The sequence below is a fragment of the Acomys minous genome (genome assembly GCF_964271855.1).
Source record: "Acomys minous genome assembly, chromosome: 13".
Classification (NCBI taxonomy): domain Eukaryota; kingdom Metazoa; phylum Chordata; class Mammalia; order Rodentia; family Muridae; genus Acomys; species Acomys minous.
The window spans coordinates 97173261-97189151 of record NC_140495.1 but is presented as its reverse complement, the minus strand read 5'-3'; the positions used below and the strand labels follow the sequence as shown (position 1 = coordinate 97189151).

General features: G+C 48.8%; 1 protein-coding gene across 1 annotated transcript in view; it reads right to left on the bottom strand.

The window, feature by feature from the left end:
- Positions 1-15891, bottom strand: part of CCDC6 (coiled-coil domain containing 6) — a 96499-nt gene that overhangs the window by 24924 nt on the left and 55684 nt on the right. Inside the window, exons 3-4 of the mRNA XM_084753983.1 lie at positions 15452-15580; positions 1181-1284 (exon numbers count right to left, since the gene is read on the bottom strand). Of these exons, the coding sequence (XP_084610109.1) occupies positions 1181-1284; positions 15452-15580 (233 nt within the window). The remainder of the gene's footprint in view (positions 1-1180; positions 1285-15451; positions 15581-15891) is intronic.

Below are 15891 nucleotides of genomic sequence, written 5' to 3'. Positions count from 1 at the left end.
GCAACTGCATTCCCAAAAGGCAGGCTCACCGCAACAATCTCTACTTTCCTTCTATAAAAGCTGCTGGGGTTCCCGGGGCTTCCTTTATATTTAACTGCTTACCCCTCGATTTGCCCAACCGACAACTGACTTACGTGTAGCTCTACCCTAGTGGAGAAAATTAACAGGCAAATACGGTTGTGATTACGAAATAACTTCATGAATTCAATTTCTCAGAAGTGCTACCATTAAAGTCCGGCTATTCGTGGTGACCGACTGTGGCTGGAGGATTTCTCCTAGACATATATTTCTTCCTTTCGTTCGACATATATTTCTAATCTTCACCTTTCTTACGCGCTGTGGATTGTCTGGTGTTCGTAATTCTACATATAAACTCGGAGCAGTGTACAATAGCACAGGCTTCGGGAAGGCAAACACACGATTCTGAGGCAGGGAGCTAACAGCCAACTTCAAAAGAAAAACTCGCCTTTATCTCACACAAATCTGACCCTCCCAGCCCCGAGTCCAGTGATCAAATGAGAGGGCCAGTAAGGATCTGCAAAGAGGCAATTTAAGAAATGCCTGTTGATGGGGCTGGAAAGATGGCTCAGAGGTTAAGAGCACTGACTGCTCTTCCAGAGGTCATGAGTTCAATTCCCAGCAACCATATGGTGGCTCACAACCATCTATATTGTGATCTGATGCCCTCTTCTGGCCTGCAGTGTACATACATAATAAAAAATAAATTTAAAAAAAAAAAAAAAAAGAAAAGAAATGCCTGTTGCTGGGTAACACTTTGCGTCTGTGCGTGTACAGCTAAGTACAAGTATTAAATATACACAGGAATTTATTTCCAGTCGGTTTAAAAGGCAAAGGATACCATTTTCCTATTAAAAATCACCCATAGCGATGTGCAATAATTAACAGGTGGGCAGTGGCACCATGGTTGACTCTGACTTGGCCTTGTACCAACAAATGAAAAACTCTGTACTTGAGGCGTGGAGAAAAGTCAGGCAGAGAGGAGATGACTATTGGAGGACGAGGCCAACACACTTTCCCTTTACAGGATAGGGTGGCATGTGTCATCTGAGCAATGCAAACGTCCTACAGCCACGAGTCCCCCAAACCCATGCACGGTTGCACACACGCATGCATGTACGCACGCACATGTGTACGCACGCACACGCAAGGCCAAACGAACCTCTTTTCAGCTTCCAGCTTATCCATCCTCTTCCACAGCCGATTCACCAGCGCCTCTTGTTCTTGCTCCAGTGTGTTTTCCAGGTCAATCTTCTCCCGTCTCAACTGAAGGAAAGACAGGGAGCGGCGTTACTGCAAGTGCCAGGGCACTGGGGCAGCCTTGACCGGATCTCACCGTGAATGTCAAAGAGACGAGGAAAGAGCTGCCAGAGTAGCTTTGGAGTGAACGGACACCGGACCAAACCATTTCCTATACTGTAACCACTCCAGCAAGACTGCCAACCCAGTGCTAACCACCTCCGTCACTACACTCTTCTCTGTCTCTCAAAACGCTCTAGAACTAAGTAGTTACGACGACCACAAACCTTAAGACTTTTGAGGCAAATGACAGGGTTCAAATCCCAGCTCCACCAGTGGCTGGTTGGAAGAACAGGAAGCAAGCGACTAGATGAGAATTCACTACGACCAAGTATCCGTATGGTGCCTGGCTGACCAGGTGGCTGAGTTGAAGTGACTTGAAGGCACCGTTAGTAAGTGGTACTTAGAATCCTGTGCTCAGTATCTGTCACTAGCTCTAGTTTTTTGTTTTATCCCACTCCAGCCACCTAGGACGTAACTCTGCAGGCCCTCATACTTGCTGATTGTTTTATGATGTCGGCACCTTGGTTGTGATATTATTACCATAGCTTTGTGAGACATTATACCCATTGCCCTTTATTAGCAAGGTAAGGGGCCTCGCTATGGCACCTTTGCACACTCGTGTGATGTGCCTTGACTGTATGCACCACCGTCACCGCATCGCCCTCCTCTCATCTCCCCCCCCCTTTTGTTCATTAATGAATTCCAAGTGTCTAGATTCAAGAACACTTCATCAATAAATATTAGCGGCTTTTTTTGACAAGCGAATGAGCAGAGATGTTATCAAAAAACAGAATGTATTTCATTTGCATGAGGAAATGTGGCTCCTAACAATAGCTTAGGGGCAAGAACAGGGGAGGGAGCACAGTCAGGCACTTCAGAGGCACTCGGTGGCACCGCAGGGGGCTTCGTGAGGCTCCCCTAAGGTGTCTTCTCTGCCAGGTAAGGCTGGCCTCCCAGACCAGAGTGTGTGCCTGTCACCTGCTCCCACCTCAAAATTATAAAACGTTGGTCTATCTAATAATTATCTCCCTATGAGCCTCTCTGTTTGTTTTACTTTGTTTTAAATTTAGAGTTCCCAGGGCTGGAGAGATGATGGCTCAGTGGTTCAGAGCACTTCCAGAAGACCCTGGTTCGATCCCCAGCATCCACACGGCAGCTCACAACTGTCTGTAACTCCAGTTCCAGGGGATCCGATATCCTCACACAGACATATATATGTAGAGAAAACACCAATGCACATTGAAAAACTAAAAACAAATCATTTTAATTTTTTTTTTAATTCAGGGTTCCCACAGCAGGCACCCTCTCGCCTATAGTCAAATATGTAATATCAGGCTGATCCAAGCTCCCCGGCAGGCTCCTCCGCAGCCTGCAGGACCCACGGAAACAGCTGATCAGCAGAGTTCATTTGAAAAGCAGCTTCCCAATTAAGTCTTCCAGCAGCGTGCTCAATGCTTCACTGGTGTTCAGCAGTTCCACTTTTCATTTCGGGTTAATTAGCGTCAGACTGAGAGTCCCATTATACACCCTAATTAAGCCTGGAACTTCCTCAGTGGGTAAACAGTGTAGGAAAGTATTCCTGGGACGTCAGGATCACCCAGCTCGTCGGGCCCCTGTCTGGGAGCACAGAAAGGGCAGGGAGGCCCAGCTCTACAGTGTCTGCCTCTCACTGTTCATTTCTCTATTGGAGCAGACGGCACGCACCTGTGATCCCTGCACCCTGAGGCCCAGATGGAAACGAAACAGAACAGATATTAAAATAGTGGACTCTGTGGCTGGGGAGCGGACAGGTAAAGAGATGCCTAGTGACAACCCCACCCTTCACAGCAGGCTCCGCTGTGGAGACTCAGAAAGGTTCTTCCAAACCACTTTGCAAAGGTTTAGTCTAAGCACAACTGATCGTCGGTGCCACCAATGGAAAACACGCTTTGAACTCCAAACACCAGACCCCTGGAATAACATGTGGAGAGAAGCCCGTGAGAACTCAGACATTACCAATCTATACAGAGCAAAGGAAGCTGAGAGGAAGACTCCCCTAGAAGCAGAACAGGCACAAAGCTGGTTACAATGAAGCATCTCTCAAAGCCGCCTGGGGGCCCAGCAGGGTGGCTCAGTGGACAATGGTGCTTGCTGCCAAGCAAAGACAGCCCAGGTTCCCTCCTCAGGACTAGAGTGGCAGAAGGAGAACTAACCTTGGCAGATTTTTCATCGTGCCCTCCACACACCTACTATGCCACACACCATGTCCCCCTCAAATAAATAATTGCAATTTCTGTTCAAAGAGAGGGAAGGAAGAAAGAAAAAAGCATTAAAAAGGTTGGGAGATGGCTCAGTAGATTTAAAACAACAGTAACAACAACAACAACAACAAAACAACTTACCATGCAAGAATGGAGATCAGAATTTGGATCCCCACCACTCACATAGTGTGGCAGTCTGCCTGCGATCCCAAAGCTCAGGAGGTTAAGAGAGATCCCTGGGACAAGCTGGCTTAGCTAGATTGGCCAAATCAGCAGGCTCCAGATTCAGGGAGAGCCTGCCTCAGTGAACAAAGAGGGGAGTGACCAAAGAAGACACCTGATGTCAACCTTTGGTGTACACACACACACACACACACACACACACACACACCCTCATGAGATACAAGGTGTGCACAAGTTTGAAGCCACCTGTCACCACACAGCAAGACACACACACACACACACACACACACACACACGATATAGGGAATATAATCTCTTCAGTTACGAGGCCTCCATCAACCAAACACTCAGCCAGGATCCTTTTATTTTGGCCTACTAAGGAAGCCTAAGAAAACAAGAAGTGATGGGGTTATCAATCCCCCAAGTTCCCTCGGAGTGATTATAAGCTGAAGGTCTACAAATCAAAAGTCCAGGACAGGCAAGGCTACACAGAGAAACCCTGTCTCGGAAAACTAACAACAAAACAAGGTGTGTGCCAGTACTGAGCCACACCATAACCAGCTGTTTACAATAAACAGAAAGTTCTTGGATTACAGGTATGTATGTGCTGGGGGCTGAACCACACCAAACAGAGGTTTTTACAGTTCACTATCTCAGGGTTCACAATGGGATCAAACTATCCTACACCAAGTTGTAGTGGCGTGGCCCACTCCTATCACTATTCTTTTTAATATCATATATATATATGATTAGGCATCCATGATGTGGACCTATCGGTAGAGCGGCACCGCCTGCAAAAATGAAAGTCCGGTATTTAGAAAGTGGTCAACGCAAACCAGGAGCAAGCTGTGTGCACTTCGCTGCTGGAGCGGAGACAAGCAAAGGTCTCGCCTCATTCTGTCCCGCTTCCCAGCTAATCCAGCTTTTGCAAGCACATCTGAAAGAAGTATGTCCCCAGCTGATGACAACGCCGCAGAGGGGCCCTTGCTCTGTGGTCTACCTTTCACAGACTCAGTGTGCATGGACTGCTGGGAGCCCAGCACAGCCTCCGCTGCCTTCTGGGTGTGACTCAGCCTGGCTAACTCTCCTCACGGCCGGGAACACCTGACTCTGGCCTTTGCTTTCTGGAAAATAGACCTACAAACAAACAAACAAACAAACAAACAACAACAATAAAAAAAAACCATACCCACATCCCCTCCCAGAGGCAAGCACACGTGCACACCAAAAACCAGGCAGTCCATCTGTGTTAGGATAGATTAAGGCAGGTCCCCATCCCCATGTGTTTTCAGAACTAAGGACAGGTCCTAGGGTGTCCCCAGGGCTCACACAAGGAGGCACCATAAAAACTGTTAATAGGAGGAGGAAGGAGCGCCCTTCTCACATTCCAGAGGTTATGACCACCACTGAAGATCAGCTTATGCACTCCAGAAACCAAAAATGTTTCCGTACTGAGGGGGAGAAAGAACAAATTATCGTAGCATGATACACAGTCCACGGGATGAAATGGCTGTCTCTCCACATTTCCAGCCTTACCCGTTTTGTTTTGTTTTAATGAACATCTATTTTTGTCATTAAAAAACACTTGAAGGCATTTAATTTTAGAACTCTGTTCTTTCATAATAGAAGCAATACCGCAACCACCAATAGCAGCCCAGCAGTAAAGTGCTGTTAAATTGTGTGTATTAAGCACCCTTAGGGGATCAATCACTTTCCACGAGGATAAAAATGAGCAAATGTTCAGCTCCCTGGGAAACATCAAGAAAGTCCAGACAGTTTGCCTTATATATCACAACCTACAACTCTTTCCTTTTAAATAAAACTTCTAAAACTGCCTGCTTCTGCCTCCCAAAGGCTGGTGGTAAAGCTATGTCCAGAACTCAGAGGCGGGGCAGGAGAGAGGCCTCAGTGTTAAGAGCACTTGCTGCTCTTGCCTGAAGACCTGCTCAGTCCCCAGCACCCGCATCTGGTGGCTCACGACCCCATCATCTCCAGCTTAAGGAGATCCATAGCCCTCTTCCGACCTCCTGGGTCACTCCACACACAGGCACAATACATACAAATAAAACAAAAGTCAGTGGACAAGTCCTTAGAGAAACTGCGTCTGCGACTGTCACAAGCGTCACTTCATTTTCTGGTAGGGGAGGCTGGCAGGCAAAGGACAACTTGCAGAAGCCAGTTCTGTCCATTCACCACCTGAGGATCAACCTTGGGTCATCAGGTGTGGCAGGAAGCCCTCTTAACTGGAAGCCATCTTACTGGCGCTAAAATACAGCACCCTTTTAAGAAAATAAAACCAAAGAAATTTCTCGAAAGGTGCTGCATCCAAAGCTCAGGTTTCCATATCCTGTTGCCACCACTCATGCTGTGGGTGGGTTTGCTGAACTTAAGTCACTCACTCCTTTTCTGAGCGGTTCTAAGTTAAGGGGATGTCAGCAGACACTTGCTGCTGCTGGAGGGCGTTTATTGCATTACGTATTCAAACGCTCGTTTCTGTACCCAGAGATCTGGTTATGGTCCAGATGTTGGTGTCGTCATTTCTAGGAAGCCATCTCCTATATCAATGCTGTGTAAAAACTGTTCTCCTTCCGATTGGTTAATAAAGGAGCTGGGCAGGAGAGTTAAGCTGGGTCCCAGAGAAAGAGGGTCCCAGGTGGGGGAGGGGGGCGGGTAGCAGAGGAGGGCGGTGCCATGAGCAGCCAGAGAGAGACTAAGATGGCATAAGATGACAGGTAACAACAGGCCGTGTGGCTGGGAAGTAGGACAGGTGGGTTAGCGCAGCTCAAAGTCTGCCGAGCTATTACTAATCAATAAAAGGTCTCCGTGTCATTCATTATTTAGGAGCTAGGATGGGCACAGAAAAGGCCCTGCTCATACATGACATATTTCAAATGATAGGCAGGAGATCTCAGCACTCAGGGGTTCCCGATGCTGCTGCCCTCAGCACAGCACCCCAGTGTCACTTATTCCAATGGACAGTCTTGACCCTTGGGGGCCTGGCCACTCTCCTTTCCTACGCGGGACAGTTGTTGTGACGGTCTGTCGTGTAATTCCACCTGTGCGAAGTGACCCACACAGAAAGATTACCTGATGCAACAAAATAAGGTCAAGCAAGGAGGCCCGCAGTGGAGTTTTTTGTACTTCTTTGAAATGTGAATACACCGGGGGAGGGGGTGGGCAGGTGTCCCTTTTAACTGCTACAGGGCGCACATCTCTCTTCCAGGATGGCAGTGCTCAGGGACCTCTCAGTTGACACTGTGACATCTTAGCAGCTCAAGATGACAGAACAAATGAAGTCACAGACGCTGTCAAAGCTTCTTGAGAGATGGGGAAGTGGCCACAGCTCCCGTACGTCCAGGGTACAAAATCCTACATATTCTTTAGCCTGGCTGGAGGTCTCTTTCCCCTTCTCCAAAGGAGCAGTGGGTATGACTACTGTACCTAAAAACTATCAACAGCAGCTGATGGGGGGCGGAGGCCGGTGGTGGGTGTCAGGTGCTGACCTAGTAATATTTTTGTGTTGTTATGTATCTTTTTATACGTGTTTTCCAATTTTTCTTAGGGGAGCAACGGACTGTCACCGTAATGCGAACTTAATAATAATGCAAGCTTAATAACTGGTTTTTGAAACTTCCATTAAATTGAAATCGATGTTTGAAACTGAGCTTCAAAACACGCACTGGAGGTCACGGGATTTTACTGCCCCTCGCGCTATCAGAACACACAGCAAGCAGCAGGCGCACAAGGAACCCCAATTCTAAGAGCAAGAACCCCAAAAATGTAAGCTTGAAATGTCTTATCCCTGTTTCGCCTAAGAAACGGAAGGATTGTGAATCTAGGGGAGGGGCTTGTTGGGAGAAGGGGGGTTGGTAAGTAGGGGACAGTTAACAGGAAAGGGGGTTTGAGGAGGAAGTGTCATTGGCAGGGATGTAGGTCACTGACAGAGGCCGCTTGGTGGGTGGAGTGGGATGGTAGGGAGGAGGGGGGAGGGGGTTGAGAGGGATTAAAGGAAGGTAAAAGGGTATGTGGAAGAAAGTAACCTGAATGTCTTGTACGGGTACATGACATTGCCAAGCAACAGAATTAATCAATTTAAAACAACAACAACAACAACAACAACAACAACAACGAAAACAAAAAACTTTCCCCAAGGACTCAGACTGCCACACTGGCCCATGCAGTTTTCTGTAGCTGTAGACGGCACAGGACACTGGGCCACTGTCCTTAGAAGCTGGGCTCTTGCAAAACCCCTGTGGGTCACCTGCTAGGACTAGTAACTGAGGCAAACACCAGGTGACACAGTTAGCACCGAGACCTGGCCAGGCTTTGGACAGTTAAGTGACTAACTGTAACGATAAGCTTATGTCCTCAAAACCTTCTGCTACCACGGCCTGTCTCTCTCCACAGCCTGTGAGGAAGGGGGAGACCCCAGTTAGCACGGCCATCAGGACTTCTCTTCTCGGCACGGCTTTGCAGGGCCTGCTGACACTCGGGCCTGCCAGGGCACCTCCCTTTTCCTGAACAAGGCTGGATGTGGGTGTCTCTCCCTAGCAGGTCTATGTCTGTCTTTTCCGTCTTCATCTCTGTATGCTCCCAGTCTTCTCTGCTGCCCAGTGAGTGGCTGCTTCCTCAACCCTGCCCAGACTTCCTTCATTACTGACCGCTGGGGACCACTTGTCATCCCAGAACAAGGCTCCAGGTCAGGAACCTTCTGTCATCTTTCCTGGGAGACTGTGATTGATACAGACACGAATTCATTACTGTAGGCTCGTGTCGCCCAATTAGCACAACTGAGGGGCAGCCTAAAACAAAGTACAAGGAGCCAGGTCACAGCGAGGTATCAGGAGAGAAGCCCCAGAAAGTGAAGCGTGGATGAGCAAAGCTGAGGACGGAGCGATAGGTCTGTTGCTTGTGTTCCTGGAAAACGAGGAGCCCAAAACACCGAGACGGACAGGCAACAGCTTCTCTTCCTCCTTAAGATGCATTTCATTATGTGTGGCCGCACTTATGTCTGTGTGGTGTGTACACATGCGCAGGTGCCCACAGAGGCCAGAAATGGGCGCTGGACCCCTCAGAGCTGGAGGTACTGGCAATGTTTCTACTTTCCCTGACATTCTAGGGAGCTCATACTATAGAAACAACTGAGCCAAGAGTGACTGGTACAAGCCGCCCCAACAGCACGTGCAGACGTTCGGCTGAAGGACAGACTGGGAGGCCTGGAGGGGTACATATGGCAGACAGTGTTCTGTGCAGAGGGAATGAGCCCAGAAAGTTCTGGAAACAGCTTCTGGCACATCCGATCGTGTTTTTCCACCTACACGTCCGCAGCTCGCTGCTCGATTGTGAAACCGGTCTCATCTTTTGTGACCCACATTTTCCAAATAATGAGACAGGGCTGAAGAATCAATGCTCATGAGCACTTAACGTCCTCACACTCGCCAGTCACAGACACGGAGGGAGACACAACGGGTCCTGGGCTGGGTTACTATGTGAACTGATCCCTCCCACATCAGAGGAGTAAGAGTCTCTATCTATCCTATTTCACTAAAGGGGTGAAATTATAGGCCTGGTGTCACAGGGCACATTCCAGAAGCAGGGGGGGGGGGGAAACGGGGGACGACATGGGGACACGGGCTAACAAGTTGACAATGACACCTGGACGCCAGGGAACATCTGTAAGTTACACTGGCTGAAAAGCTGGCATTATAGATTAGTGTTAATGAAATCAAATGACTATACCAAACCAGAATCCACCCTTCTCGTATGGATTTTCAGAGAGTAGAGAGACAACACACCTAAGAGGACGCTCCAAAGTCCATGAATAACTGGTAGAATTAGGTGGAGCCAGGTGTAGGAGGGAGATATAAAGGGGGGCAGGCAGGCATCCGGCTCACGGCAGGCCACTGCGTGTCATTCGCCTGAGAGCTAAGTCACACGGCCATGAATTCCCTCACTACCGGCCTGCTTCGTTACTGGGGCGTCTCTGCCACTGTTTCTTCCCCTCCCTTTCACTGGTCCATTTTGTGCCCCTGTAACAAAAACACCCAGAGCTGTGGAGCAATGAAGGAAAGTCTATTCAGGAGACAGTTTGAGGCCAGAGGTCCTGCGCTGGGTTCAGTTCTGAAGAGGGCCAGCCTGCTTGCATCTCAACACAATGCCCAGCATCACAGGAGGAGGACGCGGGACAGAGAGCGACAGGAGGTCAGAGAGTCAGGATTAGTGTTCGTTCGTCTTGCTCTTCCGTAACTTGGACTAACACCAGAACCACGCCGTTCTGAAGGCAATGCCCCCAGTGACCGACCTCCTCCAATCCCGGGTCCCAACCCACAAAGGTTCTACACCACGCTGGCAGCACCGCGCTGCCGAACTGCCGCGCGATGGACCACATCCACCGCGCTGTGTTCCCTATGAAACAAGTTCTCTGAGCCAAGTGCACAGAAGGCCCCAGTTAGCTGAGGAGCTGGGCTTCACTCGTGTGACTCACCAAGTAGTAGACAGGTGAAGACACTCTCCCCCCAGGAGACACAGAGGAAGGAAAAAAAAAATCTAAACTTGTAAATGTTACTGTCATCTAAGAAAATGTGAACAGCAAGAAAAGACTTACAGTGACCAAGCTGCTGAGCAAAGATCTCCTGGGAAGGATTCACAGGCAATGGATGGGCGCTTGCTAACAGCGCCAAAGGCATGCCGGCCAGGCTACTCCAGCTTAATACTTTGATCTGCAAAGACTTTGAAGGTTTCTGTTTTTTTTTTTTACCCCCCAGCCTGTTCGCATACATCTGCTCCTAAGTTGATTGGCATTAAGCACTCAGAATGAGGAATGACTCTTAAGTTAACAGGAACTTCGTTGGCTTTTTAAACAGAAGTCAAGTTCCCTGAGGGTCAGAGAAAATGCTCCCTTGTCTAGAGCATCAGACTGGGGACAGTGCCCTCGCCTGCCACGTGTGGCCTGTGTAACAGGAGAAAGTTTGGTAAACCCCCACCCCCTCACCCTCTGCCTCCTCTGAGAAGGGAGTCCAAGTGGGTTGGGCCATTGACAGGCCAAACTCCTTAAGAGCTTCCTCATATACAGAATGCTCTGGAAGAGGCAAGACAGGAACGAGAAGATACGGTCACAAGTTCTGGAAGCAAAACTGACGCCCCTGCCACCAAACTTTTCCTTATTGTCTCAGGTCCCCGTAGGGTTTGAGGTTAACATTTATCTTCCCAACACCCCAGCCTTTCAACTGTGAATTCACATGCTACAACAAACCACCACCAGTGGCTTTGATGGTCCAGGCACCTTACTCATCGGGCTGCTGGCTTCCCCTGCCTTCATGATGAAAGACTCCAGGCTCCACTTCTGAGAGAAGACCAAACACGGTGCAACTCATTAACCTATCACAAGGAGGCCCCCCAACTTTCAACAAGACCAACTGACGGCAAGGGCCTTGTAGAGAAGCGAGGTTAATTGTGGCCTCCAGAGGGGAGAGCCCCAAAACAGGTAATCTCTGACTGAACAGGCAAAGAACAGGGAGGGCATCTCTTACAAACATTACAGCCTGCACCACACCTTCAAATTCACATAGCATAGCTGATACAAAGTTCGGGCAGAATGCCTTCCAAGAGTCTTCCTCCGGTTCAATCCACCAAGTGTAAGATACAAGTTATGTTAAAATTATGTTTTGTACAATTTTAATACTGACCATGTGACCTGGTAATTTCTATTTCTGGTATGAGGCTGTACAAATGGGTGTTTCTTACTGACCACATGAAAAAGATGTAACACAAATCTTTGTAAAACATTCTGACTGCCAACCCAAATACCCATCAGACGATGAGTGGATAAATAAAATGTGATATACAGTGGGAAGTTATTTGGCCAGAAAAGGGCCAGAAGTGTAGAGACATGAAGCATTAGGCTAAAAAAAGAGTGTCTGTCTCAGGGGGGAAGGAAGGAAGGAAGGAAGAAAGGAAAGAAAGAAAGAAAGAAAGAAAGAAAGAAAGAAAACATACTGTACTGTGTTAGCTGGAAGAAATGCCCAGAATAAGCAGATCCCTCTACAGAAGGCAGTGCAGTGCTTAAGCAGAGTATCAATCAAGGCGGAGGGTGCAGGGTTTCTGAATGTCTTCACAGGGACCCTCTAAAACTGACCAATGATGGAGACACAATTGTGAATGAACCAAATGAAGCATATGACCTGTGAGTCAGGATGCAGAAAGCCCTGGGTTTGCAACTGGGCGTGGCGATGTACACCTCTAATACCACTGGATGCAGGAGAATCATATGTTCATTGTCGCCATCAGCTACAATAATGAGTTTGAGGCCTGCCTGGACTATGTGAGATCCTGTCTTTAAAAAAAAAGAAAAAGAAAAAAAAAAAAAGCAAAGCCTAAAGAGAGAAGCCAGATTCACACCTAGCTCGGTTCACTTTAATATCAGGCCCTGAACACTCCCTCTACCCAGTGCAGTCTTTTAACAGGTAAATGACAGCTCCCTACTTATGCACTCAAAGCAACACTCAGGACCGTTCTGACTAGCCATGGTCACTGTGGTCCTTATGTGGGGCCATAGGGCAGAGCACTCCTCTCAGGTAGCTATGACTACAGCAGTATCTGACCATCAGAAAAAACAAAGGGGCATTCCATTGATGGTAACAGGCCATGCACAGCATAGCAAGGAACACGGCTGAGTGCAAGAGAGAGCATGGCATCCTATAAATACACAGGGTTGGGGGCTGGAGGGATGGTTCAGAGGTTAAGGGCACCAACTGCTCTTCCAAAGGACCTGGGTTCAATTCCCAGCACCCATGTGGTAGCTCACAACTGTCTGTAACTCCAGTTCCAAGGATCTGATGCTCTAATAAAGTTAAATAAGATACACAGAGGCAAACACAGTCTCATAAGAAACCAGAACATCCCTCCCAAACATGGCTAAGGTTATCTGTAGTGAAAAAGGATGCAGTATATTTTCCTCACACTGAATCACCCAGACCTACCCACACAAATGGGAGAGACATTTTAGACAATGTTACATTTCTCCACTTTAACTAAAATATAACCTTGACATGCCTCATCATTGATTGAGTCCTGTTCACCAAGAGGGTCTAACAAGACGCATGGCCTGCTGGAGACCTTTCCCTGGGAAGCGGCAAGTTAATGGACACTAAGCACATCTTGAGGTGTTCCTTAAGCCTGCAGCACCCACAGCCTGACAGACAGTGGGTACCAGCATGGCTGTCCCAGACTTGTTTTCATACCCCTATTTGTAGACGTTTCCTCTAAGATCGAAACATTCCATCCTCCAGTGAAGCTCTTTAAACAGAAAGGTAAGGAAACAACTCCAAAATAGGAAGTCCCTGAAACTGACAAGATTCACTAGGCCCTGCCCTGCCAGTGTAAGCAAGAATAAAGGAGAGATCCCCTCAGATTCAAGGGGGCGAAGCTTCAAAGAAGGCTTGAGACCAGACCAGACGCCTCTAAGAAGCAGAGACCAGTGGACCCACCCGGAGGGGTTTGGAGCTGAGTCACTCAGGAAGGACACTGCAGCCTCTTGAGCTGCCTGCAGGCTGTTTGGTGTGCTCCAGGTTTCCCAGCTCTTGTGAGCTGTCGCGCATCCTGGGGTGGGTCTTGGTGAGCAAATTATCTTTGAGTCACTTCTGCTCCTCTAAGTAACCCCTCACCCACATTCCTGTAAGCAACCTCAATAAAACCCACTGTTTCACCAAGTTGCACTGTGGTGTTATCTGTATTTTGGTCTGCCATGAGTTCCCTATCTGGGGTAAGTAGATGTGTGTGTCACACAACATCACTTTCCCCAGAGCCAGGGAGGCACAGTCCTTTCCTGATGGTGCTAGCTCACTGTCTCCACCTTCTGGCCACAATGGATGCCCGGGAAGGGGTCACAGCCTCTGACCACAACACACAGGAGAAAAGCAGCTTTAATTACTGACAATCAACATCATAAAAGGCCATGTCTCAGCACCAATTTGCACAATACTGATACCTTGAAGCCCTTACTGGGCTGTCTGCTTGTCTCTGGGCTAAATGGCTTAGATGCCAGGGACTTGTACCATGGATTCAACCAAAAGGTGTACTCTGCAGGTGTCTGTCTACCCAGGCAACGCTACAGGTAAACACTGGAACACAATGCTTTTAAACTGAGGAAATGAGTCTTCTAAAACTTATATATTGCTTCAAAACTTGAAAGATGATGAGCAGAAACCAGAGTGCTTGGGATGTACTTATGAAATAACCGACCCCTCGGAATCAAATTTTAACATAGAGGGGCAAGGGCATTTTTAAAGGAACCACTCAGTCCCACAACCTGGTGACAGTCAGTCTCCTGCTTTGATACCTTCGTATAGGGAACTATGTAAATAGCAAACACACCCAACCTCTCACTCCCATCCTGGTTTCAACTCAGACAAACTGTTATACCTGGAGTTATAGGGGCGGGAGAGATGGTTTGATGGCTAAGAGCACTCTTGCTGCTCCTGTGGAGGACCTGGGTTCAGTTCCCAGCCTCACGTGGCGCTTCACAACCATCTGTAATTCCTGTTACACGGGGCACGATGCCCTCTGCTGACCTCTGTGGGTACCCATGCACACAAGCAGTGCACACACACACATGCAAGGAGTAACTACAGCTGTCGAGTGACAAACGAGCTGGCATTGGGATGGACAAACGGATAAAGATGGAGACTGTCAGAGAGATCAGAGTGCTCTCCCAAGAGGCTTAACACCAAATCACTGTATGTTATTCAGCGCCTGCACGCAAGACAGAGATGGGATGTCTTAGCCCACCTGCTCAGCTTTACATGGAAGCCCCCAGCCACACCATGGACGGCCTTTAACAACATGTCTTAGGGAAAGGTCATTTCAGGCTGCTGAGTGAGAAAAGGCACCAGAGATCACAAGCCCAGGGACACAGCCGCCCGAACGGAAGGACCGTAGTGTGCTTCTAAGGCTAGCTCTGGAACGGACACTCACACCAGCCTATCAGACAAACAACTGCCGAAGCCAGACTAGCCACCTTTTGAACCTCCTGGTCCGCTGCCCCCAGTTTCGGCCTTCCCTGCTGTGCTTGTGAGTGGAGACCTGGGCTCAGAGAATGAAGCACAATCCATCAGGGCCATCCTACATTAGTGGCTGACCCCGAACAAGGTGACCAAGTCCACCACAGCATTATCGGCCTCTACAAGGCCAGGAGAATGAAGGCTGCTCCTGTGAGCGCTGTGGGAATGATGCCCATCCTGCCATAGGACACAGAAGCCATCCCAAGGTTACACCACCGCCACCGCCACCACTGCCATCACACCCCATATCTCTCTGTCCCCATGCCTGCTTTGCAAAAAAAGGACTTATCATTTCCCATATAAATCAGAAGCTCACCACACAGCTCCTAAAACTGTAATCAATGGGAGAGGGGGAGGGAGGGAGGGAGGAGGAAGAGGGAAAGGGACAAAAGGGGGGGGAGAGAGAGAGAGAGAGAGAGAGAGAGAGAGCGAGAGAGAGAGAGAGAGAGAGAGAGAGAGAGAGAGAGAGAGAGAGAGAGAGCGAGCGCGAGCGCATGCGCGCACAGGAGCGCATGTGAGAGAATAAACAGAGACTGAACTCACCAACAGTCACTTGGAAAATAGAGTCCCCACCACGGGAGGGAAGAGTCCCCTCCTCCTCAGTGCAGCCCAAAGAGGCTTCACGGGGAAGCCAGGCAGGCTCTGGCTCACCTGCTCTAAGGTGAGCTGCTTGGAGATGGTGTCATTCTCCAGCTTCTTAATCTTCTTCATCAACTTGTTGACCTGAAACTCCTGCTCCTGCTCCAGATGCTGCTCCAGCTCCGCTTTCTCATGCTGCAGCTGGAAGGAAGACAGAGGAGAACGTGGGTGTGGACACTGAGCAACTGGGACGCCATGCAGATCTGTGCTTCGAAAGGCGTGCAGCCCCCAGGAAGCCTCTCTCACACACACAGGGGTGCCCACCTGGGCCCGCGCATGCGCAGCTGGTAGCTGCTTCCTTGTAACCACAGGGCGTCAAAGAGCAAATTATCAAACCAGAACTAAACACAGGCATTTATTCTGAAAGTGTCACGTGGATCTCTCTGCAGGGAGGAATTGGGGATCCGGCATGTGGAGAAAAGGGACAGGTTAGAGCACACACGGCCATCTTA